Below are 16563 nucleotides of genomic sequence, written 5' to 3'. Positions count from 1 at the left end.
ATGGCCACGCTGGCCACGGTCATTGCCAGCAGTGCCAGGGTGCCAGCCAGGAGGGCCATGGTGGGGAGGGATGTCAACAAGCAGTGTGGGACACTGGGGGACAAAGAGGGACACACTCAGGTGACACTTAGGGCATATGGGGCTACATAGGAAGGGTTCCTCGATGAGGGGCTGAGGAGGAGCCCTGGTGTCAGCCTAGAGCAGGGCTGAGGGGCAGCTCCATCCAGAGGACCTGTGGACACATCCTGGAATGCTGATCCCAAATTCTGGGGTCATTCCAGAACTCCACAGTGCCCCTCAGAACCCCAGGACAACAATTCCACTCCCAGGGTCCCATGTCTTCTGCCACTGCTTTCCCCCTCGTGAGCACCAGGAACTTGGTCCAAATTCTGGGGCCACTCCCTGTCCCCCCAGCAGTGACCCTCTGAATCCCACCTCTGAGCCCCCTCCAGTGTCCCTGTGTGCCCCCCCAGTCCCACAAACACATTCCCAGTACCATGTCCCTTCTCCCATTAGTGGCACCCCAGACACTCTGCAGTTCCCCAGCCCAAACCCTGGGGACAATCCCTGACCTCCCCAGTGGCCCCTCAGTGCCCCACCACTCGCCAGTCCCAATCCCAGTCCTGTGTTTACCCTTCTGGATTCCCCCCAGCGCTCCCCAGGAACTCAGTTCGCATCCTACACCTCTTTAGACCTCTTGTGAATCCAGGGTCCTCAGGAACCATACCCAAAATCCTAAAGCCACTGCCTCACCCATCCCAGTGTGCCCCTCAGCCCTCTCCCACACCCCAGTCAAGCTCCCAGTCCCAGGAGCCCTTGGGTGTCGCCCCGGGACACCAACCCAAATCTGGGATCACTCCCTGGCCCCACAAGGTCCTGCCGGAGACCCCCATGGCCCCACTCTGCAACCCCAGTCCCATGTCCCTCCCTCAAGTGTCCCCAGGGCTCTGCCCAGGTCCCTGATACCGAAATCAGCCAGAGTGAACTCCCTGATGGAACTGGAGGAATCAGAAAGCCGGAATTCTTTCTCAGCTCGCACTCACAGCAGATCTCTCCTGGTCCTGCAGCTCAAGGGGGACTTTGCCACGGGGTATTTATCCACCACAATGATAAATATTCATTACAATGAACTTCTTATCGAATACAGAATCAGCACTTTCTCAAGAAGTAATTCGCATGGCTCCACCACTTTTTGGAAATTCTTTGATGGAACTGGAGGGCCATAAGAATGGGGTCTCTGAGGTCCATTTTCTCTGAGTGCCCCAATATCCCAGATGACCTCACCTGCAACTTTTGCTCTGGGCAGGTGCTGCTCATCCTGTGGTACAGAACTTGCCAAAAATCCCTCATTGGAGTTCCCTTTACTGTTTCACCACTGATTCCAGCCACATTCATCCTCCGTATCCATCCATTTTCATCTTTTCATGCTTTGGCCAGGCAGTCTTTAAGCTCTGTCCAGCACCTCCAGGGGAACTGAAACTTTCTATTTGATTTCTATCAACTGGCACTTCAGAGGAGACCTGTGGGGTGCTTTTCCAAACAACTCAATCAGCCAGGAGTGGCCCAGATGAATGTGGGTCATAGCAGCGACAGTTCTCCTCATCCAAGAGGCCAGGAAATCCAATGTGAGATAAAAGTTTATGGCATATACTCTGCTTGCCATAGCTGCAAGAAGATGTGGAACAAGGGGTGGAGTTTGCAGTATTACAAAGAGCTCTGGAATTGGCAGTGAGAAGAAGAGCAAACACAGGAACTCACTTGCCATCTGCTTTGAGCATTGCTCATGCCCATGGAACCATATGCAAAAAAAGAAGTCAATTAACAGCGCAAGAAGTCAATTAACAGCGCAAGTATCTCCGATTAAATATAAACAACAAATATTGTCCCTCCTTGATTACATCCAGCTCCTGAAAGAAGTGGCCGCACTAAAATCCAGGGCACACCAGCTTGGGGATTGACAAATCCCTGTGGGGAAAAGACTTGCAATAAAGCTGCACGAGAGTTTCCGCAACAAAGCATCCTGGTGTTAATTCCTGAGAAAGGAATTTCACTGCCAGAGGTGAGGTCTGGATAGGGTTGGGCAGGTTGAAAATTGGCTCCTTATCTAAAAGCCCACCATAAAGAGGATGGTTGCTCCCAGTCGCCTCCACATTCATGCTGCATATACACACTTTTAAATCCTCTTTTTTCTTTTGCCAGTCAGTCTTTAAACTCTACCCAGCCCCTTCAGGGGAACTGAAACTTTCTTTGCTTTCTCCTCTTTCGCAACTCTCAACACCCCAATCCTGCTCCCACTGTCCTACAAGCTCCAAGTTCCCCCCAGTCCCACTCCCAGCTGCTCACTGCATTGCTGTCACACCTCAGATACCAAATAGCATCCCCTATCAGATGACATCCCTGTAGGCACCTTGAAACTAGGGATGATCTCTTGGAGGAGCGGGTGGGAACTCACCTGGGTGACTTTGCCTACCTTGTTGGTGTGACAGAAGAAGTTCTGGACTCCTCAAGAAGGAATCCACCAATACCAGGAGATACCTGAGCCCATGTTGGCATGGTAGCTCAGAAAATCCATTTGCCAGTTATCATTGCTGCCGCTTTTAATGAGGAGATGGGACTACTGATGGGCTACCATTGGATTCATTGCTCAGATAAACAGCAGACTCAGAGGCCATGAGATTTTAGAGGAGCAGGCAGTTGGCCATAGCACAAAGTAGTCACAAGTTCTTTGTTGCAAGACACTAGATAGCGTTCTAATCCGATGGACTGTTCTTTTGCTTTTCTATCACCGATCACCTTTATTCACTTCTACTGCACTGCAGATGTTTTTACCCACTGGGCTTCTAACTCACGTGCACACAGATGTCTCTATTGTAACTCCTAAACTCTTCACTTACACTGTGCAATCACATTGCTGCACTACAGACCCCTCACCATCTTACCCAATACAGTTTCTTACTTACTTAAGGCATATTCTTACTCACAGCTATAGAAACATAGTTTCTAAGTTTAGGATTTTTCTACTTAATGTCTGTGTACTTTATTCTTACATCAATTCAAGCTCCTTTCAAGGCTGCAGATCAAACCCTCCTGAAATGGCGGGAAGTTTCTGTCTTTCTATTCCCACAGCCAGTAATCCCTGGGAGTGTTTCCTCTTTCAGTGATGCCTGAAGGTGATGGTTTTGAATTCAAAGGGTTCTTTTTAAGGCATATCAGGCATTGCTCTGCAACAGACATGGCAGTTTTGTCCTATAAGACACTGAGGATCTGAGGCCACAGACCGGTCCCCATCGCATCGATTCCCCAGAGCTTTGCTGCTGCTTTTCTCCTTTACAAATTGCAGCATCAGTTGGAGTGGGCCTGACCTGATTATTGGGAATTACTTCTCACCCACCCATCCACCCATCCTCTTTATTGTGGGCTTTTAGACAAGCAGCCAATTTTCAATCTGCCCACCTCTATCCAGACCTCACCTCTGGCAGTGAAATTCCTTTCTCAGGAACTAACACCAGGATGATTTGTTGTGGAAACTCTCGTGCAGCTTTATTGCAAGTCTATTTCACACACTGATTTTTCAATCTCCAAGCTGCTGTGCCCTGGATTGTAGAGTGGCCACTCCTTTGGGCAGCTGGGTGGAATCAAGTAGGATCAATATTTGTTCTTTGTTTTTAATTGGAGATCCCTGTGCTGATTATTGACTTCTTTTTTTGCATATGGTTCCATGGGCATGAGCAATGCTCAAAGCAGATGGCAAGTGAGTTCCTGTGTTTGCTCTTTTTCTCACTGCCAATTCCAGAGCTCTTTGTAACACATCGAGCTCCGCCCCTTGTTCCACAACTTCTTGCAGTTACGGCGAGCAGAGTATATGCCATAAACTTTTGTCCCACATTGGATTTCCTGGCCTCTTGGATGAGGAGAACTGTCACTGCTATGACCCACATTCATCTGTGCCACTCCTGGCTGATTGAGTTGTTTGGAAAAGCACCCCACAGGTCTCCTCTGAAGTGTCAGTTAATAGAAATAAAATAGAAAGTTTCAGTTCCCCTGGAGGTGCTGGATAGAGCTTAAAGACTGCCTGGCCTGGCAAAAGCATGAAAAGGATGTAAAAGTGTGGATGCACAGGATGAATGTGGATGGAGTCCTTGGAGAATCACAAGGTAAAGGGAACTCCAATTAGGGTTTTTTGGTAAATTCTGTACCACAGGATGAGCAGCACCTGCCCGGAGCAAAAGTTGCAGGTGAGGTCATCTGGGCTATTGGGGCACTCAGTGGAATTGGCCCCCAGAGACCCCATTTTTATGGCCCTCCAGGAGCATCAAAGATCTTTGAGTGAGAGGTGGAGCCATGCAAATTACTTCTTGAGAAAGTGCTGATTCTGTATTAGATAAGAAGCTGATTGTAATGAATATTTATAATTGTGGTGGATAAATACCCTGTGGCAAAGTCCCCCCCTTGAGCTGCAGGACCAGGAGAGATCTGCTGTGAGTGCAAGCTGAGAAAGAATTCCGGCTTTCTGATACCTCCAGTTCCATCAGGGAGTTCACTCCGGCTGATTTTGGTATCAGGGACTTGCGGGGAGCCCTGGGGACATTTGAGGGAGGGACGTGGGACTGGGGTTGCAGAGTGGGTCCATAGGTGGCCTCAGCGGGACCTTGTGGGGTCAGGAGGTGATGCCCAGATTTGGGTTGGGGTCCCGGGTTGATGCAAAAGGGGTCATGGGACTGGGAGCTTGACTGGGTATGGGAGAGGGCTGAGGGGCACACTGGGGTGGGGTAGACAGTGGCTTCAGGAATTTGGGTGAGGTTCTTGGGGGGCCTGGATTCACAAGAGGTCTAAAGAGGTGTAGGATGAGGACTGAGTTCCTGCGGAGCACTGGGGGGACTCGAGGAGGGTAAACACAGGACTGGGATTGGGATTGGATAGTGGTGGGGCACTGAGGGGCCACTGGGGAGGTCAGGGATTGTTCCCAGGGTTTGGGCTGGGGAACTGCAGGGTGTCTAGGGTGACACTAAGGGGGACACAAGACTGGGAGGGGGGTTGTGGGGCGTGTGGGCACTGGGATGACTGAGAGCCCACAAAAGTCAGGTCCAGGGGGAGCATTGTCGTAGTGGGATTGGGGTCATGGTGGACATTGCTGGGGGGACAGGGAGTGGCCCGAGAATTTGGATCAAGTTCCTGGGGTCACCAGGGGGACACCAGTGGTTGGGGACGTGGGACCATGGGTGTTGGATTGTTGTCTGGGGGGTCTGAGGGGCACTGTGGAGTTCAGGAACAAGCCAAGGATTTGGGATCAGCATCCCAGGATGTGTCCACAGGTCTTCTCTACCAGGCTGTCCCTCAGCCCTGCCCCAGGCTGACACCAGGGCCCCTCCTCAGCCCCTCATCGAGGAATGCTTCCCATGTGTCCCTGTGTGCCCTTATTGTCCCCTGAGTGTGTCCCTCTTTGTCCCCCAGTGTCCCACACAACTCCTGGTGGCCTCACCCCACCATGGCCCTCCTGGCTCACACCCTGGCACTGCTGGCAATGACCATGGCCACTGTGGCCATCAAGGTGGTGCCCCTGGACATGGCCCAGGACTCCTTTGATGACCAGTACCGGGGCTGTGGCCCTGCCATGATCGCAGCATTTCCATCCCTCTACAACTTTGAGTTCCAGAAGAATCCTCTCTTTGCCAAGACCTGGGTGAAGGCCGAGGCTGAGTGGCGCAAGCGGGGCTCCCGTGTGTCCCCTCTGGCGTCCCCAGCCCAGGCCATCGCTGTCATGGCCTACACAATGAAGTACCTATACAAGGACTTCAATGCTGCTGTGCACATGGCCGGGCGCTCCCGCCAGGAATACCGGAACAACTTCCACTTCAAAACGCTGCATTTCCTGCTGACCCAGGCCCTGGTGACACTGAGGCACGCTCAGAACGGGCAGTGTCGCCATGTGTTCCGGGGTGTGCGTGACGTTCTTTTCAAGGCACGGCGTGGCCAGAAGGTCCGGTTTGGTCAATTCACATCGACATCACTGAGCAAAGAGGTTGCCCAGCATTATGGGACAGACACAATGTTACAGCTTCATACCTGCCACGGTGTGGACATCCAGGCTTTTTCCTATGATCCTAGCAACCGTGAGGTGTTGATCCCACCATATGAAACCTTTGAGGTCACCAAAGTCACCCAGAATGGGAAGAGGACGTGGATCAGTCTCCGCTCCACCGGGGTCTTCAGCAAACACAACTGCGCATTGCTGTGAGGTGATGCCACAGGGGACAGCCTGGGGCATGGGGACACCCAGTGAGGGCATGGGGACACCCATGATAAGGCTCAGAGGACAATGACAGACCCTGGGGACTGGGGACAGGGAAATGGGGACACCCAGTATTTGGGTGGACAAGGACACCCACAGCTGGGGACAAGGACAGGGAACACCCAGTGAGAATGTGGGGACTGGGACACTCAGCACTGGGGACACCCACTGTGGACAGGGGACACCCATGACAGGGCAGAGGGATGGAGACCCTCACATCTCGGAGGAGATAGGGACAGGGACAGGGACAGGGACAGGGACAGGGACAGGGACAGATGTTTCTTTTTGACAGAGGTGCATCCGACTTCTTAATGGTTTAACAAACTATCACTTACATAAAAATCTTTTGCCTCGCTGCCCTAACTTCCTCCAATGTCAAGCTATGACCCTGCCAAAGCCAGTGCTGTGGGGACAGGCTCTGTGTGCTGGACATCACTGGGCCAAGACCCCTCATGGCACTTCTTGAGCCCCTGTCACCCTCTGTCACCCGCCGTGGTGCCCCGTGACTTCCCCAAACCCCTGTCACCCCCAAGGCCACCATGACCTTCCCTGACCTCCCTAGTCCCCGTACCCCTCTGTGCCTACCTTGACACCCTGTCACATGTCACCTCGTGGCCCGATGATTGCTTTCACCCCTTACCCTACATTATGGCCAACCTCCTCACTCCCCATATGGTCTTCCTGACTTGCCTCTTTGTCCTCCAGTTGGGAGCATCCCCAGGGCGCCCTTGCACCAAGGAGGACTTCTCTTGTCGACCGCAGCCCTGGCAGTGGCCACCGGGACCCTCTAAGCCACGAGGCCACCAAGGTCACCGAGGACTCTGTAGTCAGTGTAGCTACCACGATCGCACAGACTCCCTGAACCACACGGCTACCACAAGGCTCTCTCCACTGTACACACGAAGGCCATTGTGTAAAGCCATTTTAATAAATGATTCAATCACAACAATTCTATTAAGAAAATCTGTCCAAGCCAGCAAAAAGTGGTCAATTCTAATGAGGGCTCGATGTCACTCCTATCACCAATGCTGGTGGGAACGTCTCCCTCTGCCTAGAGGAGAATCCTGAGGGAGCACCCCCAGCCTAAGGGAGGAACCTGACACACATTTCATTTCCAGGAGGAACAGGGGAGAGGAATCTCTGTCTGAGAGGGGACTGAACATTCCCAAGGTGGTGATGGATGGCCAGGCCCAACTCTGGTGCTTCATCCTCAGTTGTTAGTTCGGGCTTGGTGATTTGGGCTGGTTTTAGCCCAATTCAGCACCAAAATCAGCACCAGACCGCTCTCAATGCAGCCCCGTTGGCCACAAATGGGGCATTGTCCCTTGGCCACATTCCAGGCAGAGCATCCTGCCACATCCAGGACTTTAGGGGGACCTTAAAGGCTGGAAATTGGGAGGTTCAAGAGGGCAAGGGCAGGTCCTGTCCCTCGGGAGGGAGAGTCCCCAGTGGCTGTCCTGGCTGGGTGGGGCATCTAAAGGAGCAGCTCTGGAGAAGGACTTGGGGATTTTGGTGAGATACCAGTGGAGCTGGCTGTGCAGCCTGTGGCCAGGAGGGATCCATGGGGTATCAGGAGGAGCAGGGCCTGGTGGTCAATGAGTGATCGAGCCTCTTTGCCCTTCCCAGTGAGGCACAACAGGAATGCTGTGTCCAGCTCTGTCCAGTGCTGTATCCAGTTCTGTCCAGTGCCACATCCTGTTCTGGGCTGCTCGGGACCCCATCCTGGGCTCAGTCATGATGCTGCCTGAGCTGGGAGGCTGAGCCAGGTGCCCACTCTGGATCCATCCAGCCTGACCCATTCTGGGATTTGGGGATTCTGGCAGTTGCAGTTTGGGAATTGTCCACCGGAGGGCAGCAGCGAGCGCAGGAAATCAGCGGAACTGCGCATGCGCCGCCCCCAGCTGCAGTTCCGGGTGCCAACAGCAGGCGGCAGCACGAGCTGCTGGTGCTGCCGAGTGCCTGCCCCACTCCATCCCGGCCCCGGGGGCTCTGCCATGCTTTGGGATGGAGCCACCTTCAAGCCCGTCCGGTGCCAGCCCTGCCATGGGCAGGGACATCTTCCCCTGGGCCAGGCTGCTCCAGGCCCTGACCAACCTGGTCCTGGACACGGCCAGGGATGCAGCAGCCACAGCATTGTTATACATGGGTTCCCGCACTTGCTGCTGCCCTCTGGTGGACAATTCCCAAACTGCAACTGCCAGAATCCCCAAATCCCAGAATGGGTCAGGCTGGAAGGACCCAGAGTGGGCACCTGGCCCAACCTCCCAGCTCAGGCAGTGTCATCCCTGAGCAAAAGATTGGTTACTGAGCAGGCCAGAACAGGACATGGCACTGGGCAGAACTGGATATAGCAATGGGTGGAGCTGGACACAGCAATCCTGATGTGCATCACTGGGAAGGGTAGAGGGGTACAAACGCTTCCTGAATTCCTGGGCCCTGCTCTTCCCAATGCCCCCTGCATCCCTCCTGGCCCCAGGACACACAGCCAGCTCCACTGGGCACCCACCAGCAAACCCTGGTCCTTCCCCTGAGCTGCTCTAGTATGTTCCATCCTGCCTGGACAGCCACTGGGGATGGTCCCTTCCCAGGGACAGGACCTGCCCTTGCCCTCTTGAACCTCCCAATGTCCAGCCTTTAAGGTCCCCCTGAACTGCACGATTTGTAAGGATGCTCTGCCTGGAATGTGGCCAAGGGACAATGCCCCATTTGTGACCAACAGGGCTGCATTGAGAGGGGTCTGGTGCTGATTTGTGTGCTGAATTGGGCTAAAATCAGCCCAAATCACCAACCTCGAACTGACAACTGAGGGTGAAGCACCAGAGCTGATCCTGGTGTTGTGGTTTGAGAGGAAGTGAGTTTTTGGGAGCTGGTGGTGGTTAAACCAATAGGTGCTCAGATGTGAATATTGGCACCTGGTTTGGCCATTGAGGATATGGATAGGCTTCTGAGAACAAAGGGGTTAAAAGCAAGGAACTTCTAGGGGAACTTTCCTTTTGGTTTTGGTGGATGGAGAAGGTCAGACCTCCCCTGCCCAGCTTTGGGCTGGGCGGGGGAGGGGAAGCTACGAGGCTGGAGGGAGGTAGGCCGGAGCCTTGGGCAGAGACGGGAGGCGATGGTTTGGATAAGAGTGAGTTCCCCACAGAGATGGAAGAGTAGAAGAACTCTGAGAGGCATCGGGCAGCCCCCCTTCCTCGGGAGAGAGAGAAAGAGAGAGAGAGAGGTGCCAGTGCTACCTTGAAATTTGATAGCACTGGCCTGGCTGAAAAGGAGGAAGGGGGGGGGCAGTGGGAAGAGTGCCCGGCAGAGCCAGCGTGGGAGTTCGGGATAAGTAGAGACTGTGATTTTAACTCTTTTGTGGGATGATGGAAACTTTGCCAATGCTGATTCTCCGGAAGTTGAAAGAGAAGGGAGACGGAGATAAAGTAAGAGGAAATACGCAAGTGTGATGAAAGCTGTGAAGGCTGAAGAACGACTGAGAGAAGTTGAGAAGAATCCTAGGTGGAGGAGATGATAGAGTGGCTTTTGGCTGGACTTTTCTTGTATGGCCATGGACAGAACCTTTCCTGTAATACAGAGACTGCATTTTAGGGGGAGGCGATGGCTTGGTGCCAAAGGAGTGATGTGAGCGGAGACGACAGGTGATGAGGTGATGGTGCTCTCGAGACCCCTCGGCCCCAGGGGGTGAAATATTGGGGGGGACTAGTGTCCCAAAAAGGTGAGAGACTGTCGTTTTCTCCTGGAACTGGGCGAAGCATCCTTGAAAAGGGAAACGCTAAAAGCAGCTCTGGTCCATGTGCAGTGGTGAGAGCACTGAACATGGAAGGAAGAAGTCACAAAGTGTGGTGCTGAGTGACGGGGAAACACAACTGGATTCGGCTGTGTTTCCAGGGGAAACCTGTGGCACAAGGGGGACTCTTCTCTCCTTGATGAAATGAGAGGTGATTGTCAGAAGGGTGGAGATGGACAAAGAATTGATTATTTGAAGGGTGATGGACTGGATAAAAATCTAAGGTTTTGTTTTATGCTGTGGGAAATTGAATGGGGGGAGGAGAAAATGTTTGAGAAGTTTCCATTTTGCTCTGTGTGTTCATTTTATTATAGTTCTATGATAAAGTTTTTTTTCCTCTTTGTTTACAAGTGGAGGCCTGCTTTGCTCTGTCTCTGATCGCATCTCACAGTCGACACCAGGGAGAATAGGTTTTCATGGGGGCACTGGCATTGGGCCAGCGCGAAACCATGACAGTGGAGAAAAGCCACATTACGAAAAGCCAAGTGTCCAGAAAACAGTTTTGAAACTTGATTAGAATAAAGGGACAGAGTCTCCACAGCCACACCTCCACGGGGTTTCTCCCTCCAGGTTTCGAAAGGGCAGAGCCTACTTTTATCCCAAACTCCCGGCCGCAAGTTGCCCTCTCCCTTTCCCCATTGGATGAGGAACTGGTAAGGTGGGGCCTTCCAAAACCACCTACCCCACCTCCCCCTTGAAACTGTCATTTTCTCCCAAAGTTCAGAAGTTCAGGCTGTCTGCGTTATGGAATAGACTGTGTGGGGACCCATTTCTCTTATTGGCCGAATGTTCAGGACTTCAAACTTTCTGGTTAAACCACCAGGGTTTGTGATAAACATCATGTCTTCTTGTGTAGAAATATCAAGACTCATTTGAAGACACTGACAACAATTTCTCTAAAGACCCACCCAGCTGAATTGTTTTTCAAAGACATCCCCACCCATCTTTCCAATAAAATCCTTCCCTCTGATAGTGGTGATGCCTTGGCACAGGCTGCCCAGAGAAGCTGTGGCTGCCCTGACCCTGGTTATGGCCAAGGTCAGTTTGGGCATTGCCTGGAGCAGCCTGGCCCAGGGCAAAATGTTCCTGCCATGGGACATCTGGCACCGGACGGGCTTGAAGGTGGCTCCATTCCAAACCATGGCAGAGCCCCCAGGGCCGGGATGGGGCGGGGCGGGCGCTTGGCAGCGCCAGCAGCTCGTGCTGCCACCTGCTGTTGGCACTCGGAACTGCAGCTGGGGGCAGCGCATGCGCGGTGCCGCTGATTTCCCGCGCTCGCTGCTGCCCTCCAGTGGACAATTCCCAAACTGCAACTGCCAGAATCCTCAAATCCCAGAATGGGTCAGGCTGGAAGGACCCAGAGTGGGCACCTGGCCCAACATCCCAGCTCAGGCAGTGTCATCCCTGAGCACAGAATTGGGTCCCAAACAGCCTAGAACTGAACACAGCATTGGACTGAGCTGGACACAGCATTCCCGATGTGTGCGCCTGGGCACAGAGGGGCCCAATCACTCCCTGACCTCCTGGCCCTGCTCTTCCCAATACACCCTGCATGCCTCCTGGCTCCAGGCCACATGGCCAGCTCCACTGGGCACCCACCATAACCCCCAGGTCCTTCTCCAGAGCTGCTCCATCAGATCCCCCCCAGCCAGGACAGCCACTGGGGACGGTCACTCCCCAGGGACAGGACCTGCCCTTGCCCTCTTGAACCTCCCAGTTTCCAGCCTTTAACGTCTCCCTAAAGTCCTGGATGTGGCAGGATGCTCTGCCAGGAATGTGGCCGAGGGACAATGCCCCATTTGTGGCCATCGGGGCTGCATTGAGAGGGGTCTTGTGCTGATTTTGGTGCTGAACTGGGCTAAAACGACCCAAAATCACCAAGCCCGAACTAACAACTGAGGATGAAGCACCTGAGCTGGGCCTGGCTGTACATCAGCTGCTCTGGGAATGTCCAGTTCCCTGTCAGAAAGAGATTCCTCTCCCGTATTCCTCCTGGAAATGAAATGTGTGGGAAGTTCCTCCCTCAGGAAGGGGATGCTCCCCCAGGATCGTTCTAAAAGCAGAGAGAAAGAGATGCGCCCATGAGTGCTGGTGCAGGGAGTGACATCAAGCCCTGCTTACGAATTGTCACATTTTGCTGGCCTTGTCAGATTTATTAAATTGAATTGTTATGATTTAAATATTTAATTGAATTGCTTTGCCCCAAGACCTTGGTGTGCAGAGTGGTCACAGTGGCTGTGGTAGCCTTGTTACAGGGAGTCTTGGTGATCATGGTGGCCACGGCTGCCACAGTGACCACAGAGACCTCGGTGACCTTGGTGGCCTAGAGCTCCGAGGATCCCGATGGCTCTTCCCAGGGCTGTGGTTACGATGAGAAGTACTCAGGAGGTGAAAAGCCTGCCTGGGGACGCTCTCACCTGCAGGACAAAGAGAGGCATAATGGGAACCATGTGGGGAGGGAGGGGATCAGGAAGAGCCACAACGGGGGGTTAGTGGTGGCAGGAGAGATGGGAGCCATGAGGTGACAGGTGACAGGATGTCGTGGGTGGGCGGGTATGGGGGTAGAAGGGCAAGGTAGGTCAGTGTGGTCATGATGGGCTTGGGGTGACAGGGGTCAGGGGTAGTCAGGGGGTGCCACGGGGGGATGACAGAGGGAGACAGGGTTTCAGGGAGTGCCATGGGGGATTGTGGCCCACCCACGTTCAGCACTTGGGGCCCATCCAACAGCACTGCCTTTGGTGGGGAGGGATAGGGTCGGAATGGGCGGGCCCCAGTCTCTGTCCACTCCTGGCAGGGGTGTTCCTGTCCATGTGCCCACCCAGATATGGGGATCCCCATCCCTGTGCCCTGTCATGCGTGTTCTTGCCCTCGTGCCCACAATGGGTGCCCCCAAATTTAATGGCACCAGCACTTGGTGTCCTCCACAAAAATGTACTGGGTGTCCCTGTCCCCCATGCCCAGTGAGTATCATTGTCCCCTGTGCCTTATCATGGGTGTCCCCAGGGCCACAGTGGGCTTCCCCGTCACCCCAGACTGTCCCCTGTGCTGTCACCTCAGTGCCCTCGCAGTTGTATTTGCTGAAGGTCCCGGCAGAGCGCAGCCAGATCCGTGACCTCTTCCCATTCCGGATGACTTTGGTGACCTCAAAGGTCTCGAAGGGTGGGATCAGCACCTCCTCTTCCCCTGGATACATGGAGAACTGCCGGATGTCCGCGCCATGGCATGTGTACACCTCGAATATTGTGTCTTTCCCAAATTGCAGAGCAATCTCTTTACGTGCCGAGGTTGATGTGAATTGACCAAACCGGACGCTCTGGCCTTTCTGCGCCTTGAAACGAATGTCACGCACGCCCCGGAACACGCGGTGACACTGCCTGTTCTGAGCATTCCTCAGTGTCGCCAGGGCATCGGTCAGCAGGAAATGCAGCGTTTTGAAGTGGAAGTTGTTCCGGTATTCCTGGCTGGAGCGCCCTGCCGTGCGCACAGCACCGTTGAACTGCTTGTACAAGTGCTGCGACGTGTATGCCATGAGAGCCACGGCCTGCCACTGGGACGCCAGAGGGGACACAGGAGAGCCCCGCTTGCGCCACTCAGCATCAGCATGATACCAGCCCCAGGCAAAGTAATGATTCTGCTTGTACTCAGAGTTGTAGAGTGATGGCAAATTTTTGTTCATGGCAGGGCCACAGCCCTCATACCGGTCATCGAAGGAATCCCAGGCCATGTCCATGGGCACCACCTTGATGGCCACGGTGGCCACGGTCATTGCCAGCAGTGCCAGGGTGTGAGTCAGGAGGGCCATGGTGGGGAGGGGCCACCAGGAGCAGTGTGGGACACTGAAGGACAAAGAGGTACACATTGAGGGGACACTTAGGGCACAAAGGAACACATGGGAAATGTTCCTCTGTGAGGGCTTAAGATGGGGAACTGGGGTCAGCCTTGGGGTGGGAGGGCAGCTTTGGCTAGAAGAACCCTGAAAACATCCTGGGATGCTGAGCCCAGATCTTGGGGTCATTCCTGCACTACCTTCAGAACCCCACTCCCACTGCCATGCTCCCATGTCCTCAACCCTTAGTCTCCGCCTAGAACCAGAGGAGATTACATCAAATTCTGGGGTCACTCCCTCTCCCCCCAGCAGTGCCCCCCAGGACCCCAATCCCTCTCCAAAAATGCCCCCCAGGACTCCACCTCTGTGTCCCTCCCAGAGTCATTCCTGCGCCCACCAGCCCCACAACCCTACTCCCAGTTCCTTGTCCCACCCTCGCCAGTGTCACCCCAGCCCAAACCCTGGGAACAATCCCTGACCTCCCCAGTGTCCCCTCAGTGCCCCACCAGCCCCCCATTCCCTGTGTTTATGCTCCCAATATCCCCCTGGTGCTTCCCAGGAACTCAATCCTGTTCCCAATCCTCTGAAACCCTCTTGTGTCCCCAGCCCTCTCTGGCACTTCACCCAAATCCCTAAAGCTGCTCCCTCACCCTCCCCAGTGTCCTCCAGGTCTCTCTCCCTGACCTAAGTCCTGGCCCCAGTCCCATTACCCATTTCATGCCACTCCAGGACCCCAGCCCAAATCCAGATGTCACCCCTCACCCCCTAGAATGTGCCCCTGGAACCCCCCATGGCCCCACTCCACCATCCCAGTCCCACGCCCCTCCCTCAAGTGTCCCCAGTGTGCCCCCAGCCCCTGATACCGAAATCAGCCGGAGTGAACTCCCTGATGGAACTGCAGGTATCAGAAAGCCGGAATTCTTTCTCAGCTCACACTCACAGCAGATCTCTCCTGGTCCTGCAGCTCAGGGGGGATTTGGCCATGGGCTATTTATCCATCCTGATTATAAATATTAATTAGAAGTGGCTTCTTATTTAATGCAGATACATCACTTTCTCTGGAAATAATTTGCAAGGCTCCGCCTCTTTCTGGAAGTCCTTTTATGGCACTGGAGGGTCACCCAAAGGGGTTTCTGGGTGTGGGTTTCCCTGAGTGCCCCAAGATGCCAGATGGCCTTTCCTGCAACTTCTGCTTTTTGCAGGCACTGCTCCTTCTGTGGACCAGAGCTTCCAAAGACCCTCACTGGAGTTCCTTTTATCTGTTTCTCCAGGAATTTCATCCACATTCAACCTGGGTATCCACACTTTTACCTCCTTTTCTACTTTTGCCCATTCATCTTTAAGCCCCATGTAGCACTACTGAGGGATCTGAAATTTTCTTTCTCTCTCTTATTGCTCACAGCCCAGATCCCCAATCCCACTCCCACAGTCCCATGCAAACGTAGGAACTCACTTGAAATCTACTTTGAGCATTGCTCATGCCATATGGAGTCACAATTACAGCACAGGGATCTCCAATTAAATATAAACAAGATTTATTGTCCCTTCTCGATACCACCCAGCTGCACAAAGAGGTGGCCATACAATGATCCAGGGCACAGAATCATGGGGATGGACAAATCCATGTGGGAAATAGACTTGCAATAAAGCTGGACAAGAGGTTTTGCAAGAAAATATCCTGGTGTTAATTCCCGAGAAAGGAATTTCACCGCCAGAGGTGAGGTCTGGATAGAGTTGGGCAGGTTGAAAATTGGCTGCTTATCTAAAAGCCCACAATAAACAGGGTGGCTGGGTGGGTGAGAGGTTACTCCCAATAACCAGGTCTGGCCCTCCCCAGCTGATGCTGCAATTTGTAAAGGAGAAAAGCAACAGCAAAGCTCTGGGGAATTGTTGCAATCAGGTCCAGTCCGCAGCCTCAGATCCTCAGTGTCCCATAGGACAAAATTGTCACGTCTGTTACAGAGCAATGCCTGATGTGTTTTCACAAGAACCCTTTGAATTCAAAACCATCACCTCCAGGCATCACTAAAAGAGGAAACATTCCCAGGCATTACTGGCAAATGGATTTTCTGAGTTACCATGCCAACATGGGCTCAGGTATCTCCTGGTGTTGGTGGATCCCTTTTTTGGGGTCCAGAACTTCTCCAGCCACACCAACAAGGCCAGGGAAGTCCGTCAGGCACTCCCCAAGAGATCATCCCCAGGCTGAAGGTGCCTACAGGGAGGTCATGTGATAGGGAACCCCAACTGGTATCTGAGGTCCTTGCAGGTGAGCAATAAAAGACAGAATAGAAAGTTTCAGTTCCCTTAATGGTGCTGGATTGAACTTAAATATGAATGGGCAAAAGCAAGAAAAAGAGGTATAAGTGTGAATACCCAGGTTGAATATGGGTGGAATCCATGGAGAAACAGATAAAGGAGGCTCCAGTGAGAGTCTTTTGCAAATTCTTGGCCACAGAAGGAGCAATGCCTGCAAAAAGCAGAAGTTGCAGGAAAGGTCATCTGGCATCTTGGGGCACTCAGGGAAACCCACACCCAGAAACCCCTTTGGGTGACCCTCCAGTGCCATAAAAGGACTTCCAGAAAGAGAAGGAACCATGCAAATTATTTCCAGAGAAAGTGATGTATCTGCATTAGCTAAGAAGCCCCTTCAAATGAATA

General features: G+C 53.3%; 3 protein-coding genes across 3 annotated transcripts in view; 1 reads left to right on the top strand and 2 right to left on the bottom strand.

Moving 5' to 3' along the window:
• On the top strand, window positions 1–6235 carry LOC119698258 (NAD(P)(+)--arginine ADP-ribosyltransferase 2-like). The gene is made up of 2 exons (XM_038129973.1): window positions 1–24; window positions 5549–6235. The coding sequence occupies exons 1-2, from the start codon at window positions 1–3 to the stop codon at window positions 6233–6235; spliced, it is 711 nt and encodes a 236-aa protein (XP_037985901.1).
• Window positions 1–14849, bottom strand: part of LOC119698256 (NAD(P)(+)--arginine ADP-ribosyltransferase 2-like) — a 202465-nt gene extending 187616 nt beyond the window's left edge. Inside the window, exon 1 of the mRNA XM_038129970.1 lies at window positions 14766–14849. The gene's annotated coding sequence lies outside the window, so the exon portion shown is untranslated. The remainder of the gene's footprint in view (window positions 1–14765) is intronic.
• Window positions 12458–13907, bottom strand: LOC119696995 (NAD(P)(+)--arginine ADP-ribosyltransferase 2-like). The gene is made up of 2 exons (XM_038126965.1): window positions 13111–13907; window positions 12458–12493 (listed from the first exon to the last, which is right to left on the bottom strand). Exons 1-2 carry the CDS (start codon window positions 13876–13878, stop codon window positions 12458–12460), a joined length of 804 nt encoding a protein of 267 aa, XP_037982893.1. The 5' UTR covers window positions 13879–13907.
• Window positions 14850–16563: the final 1714 nt, after the last annotated feature.

Source organism: Motacilla alba, chromosome 2 (assembly GCF_015832195.1).
Source record: "Motacilla alba alba isolate MOTALB_02 chromosome 2, Motacilla_alba_V1.0_pri, whole genome shotgun sequence".
In the NCBI taxonomy this organism is placed as follows: Eukaryota; Metazoa; Chordata; class Aves; order Passeriformes; family Motacillidae; genus Motacilla; species Motacilla alba.
Note: the sequence above shows the minus strand (reverse complement) of the source record. Positions and strands in the feature narration are given on the sequence as shown.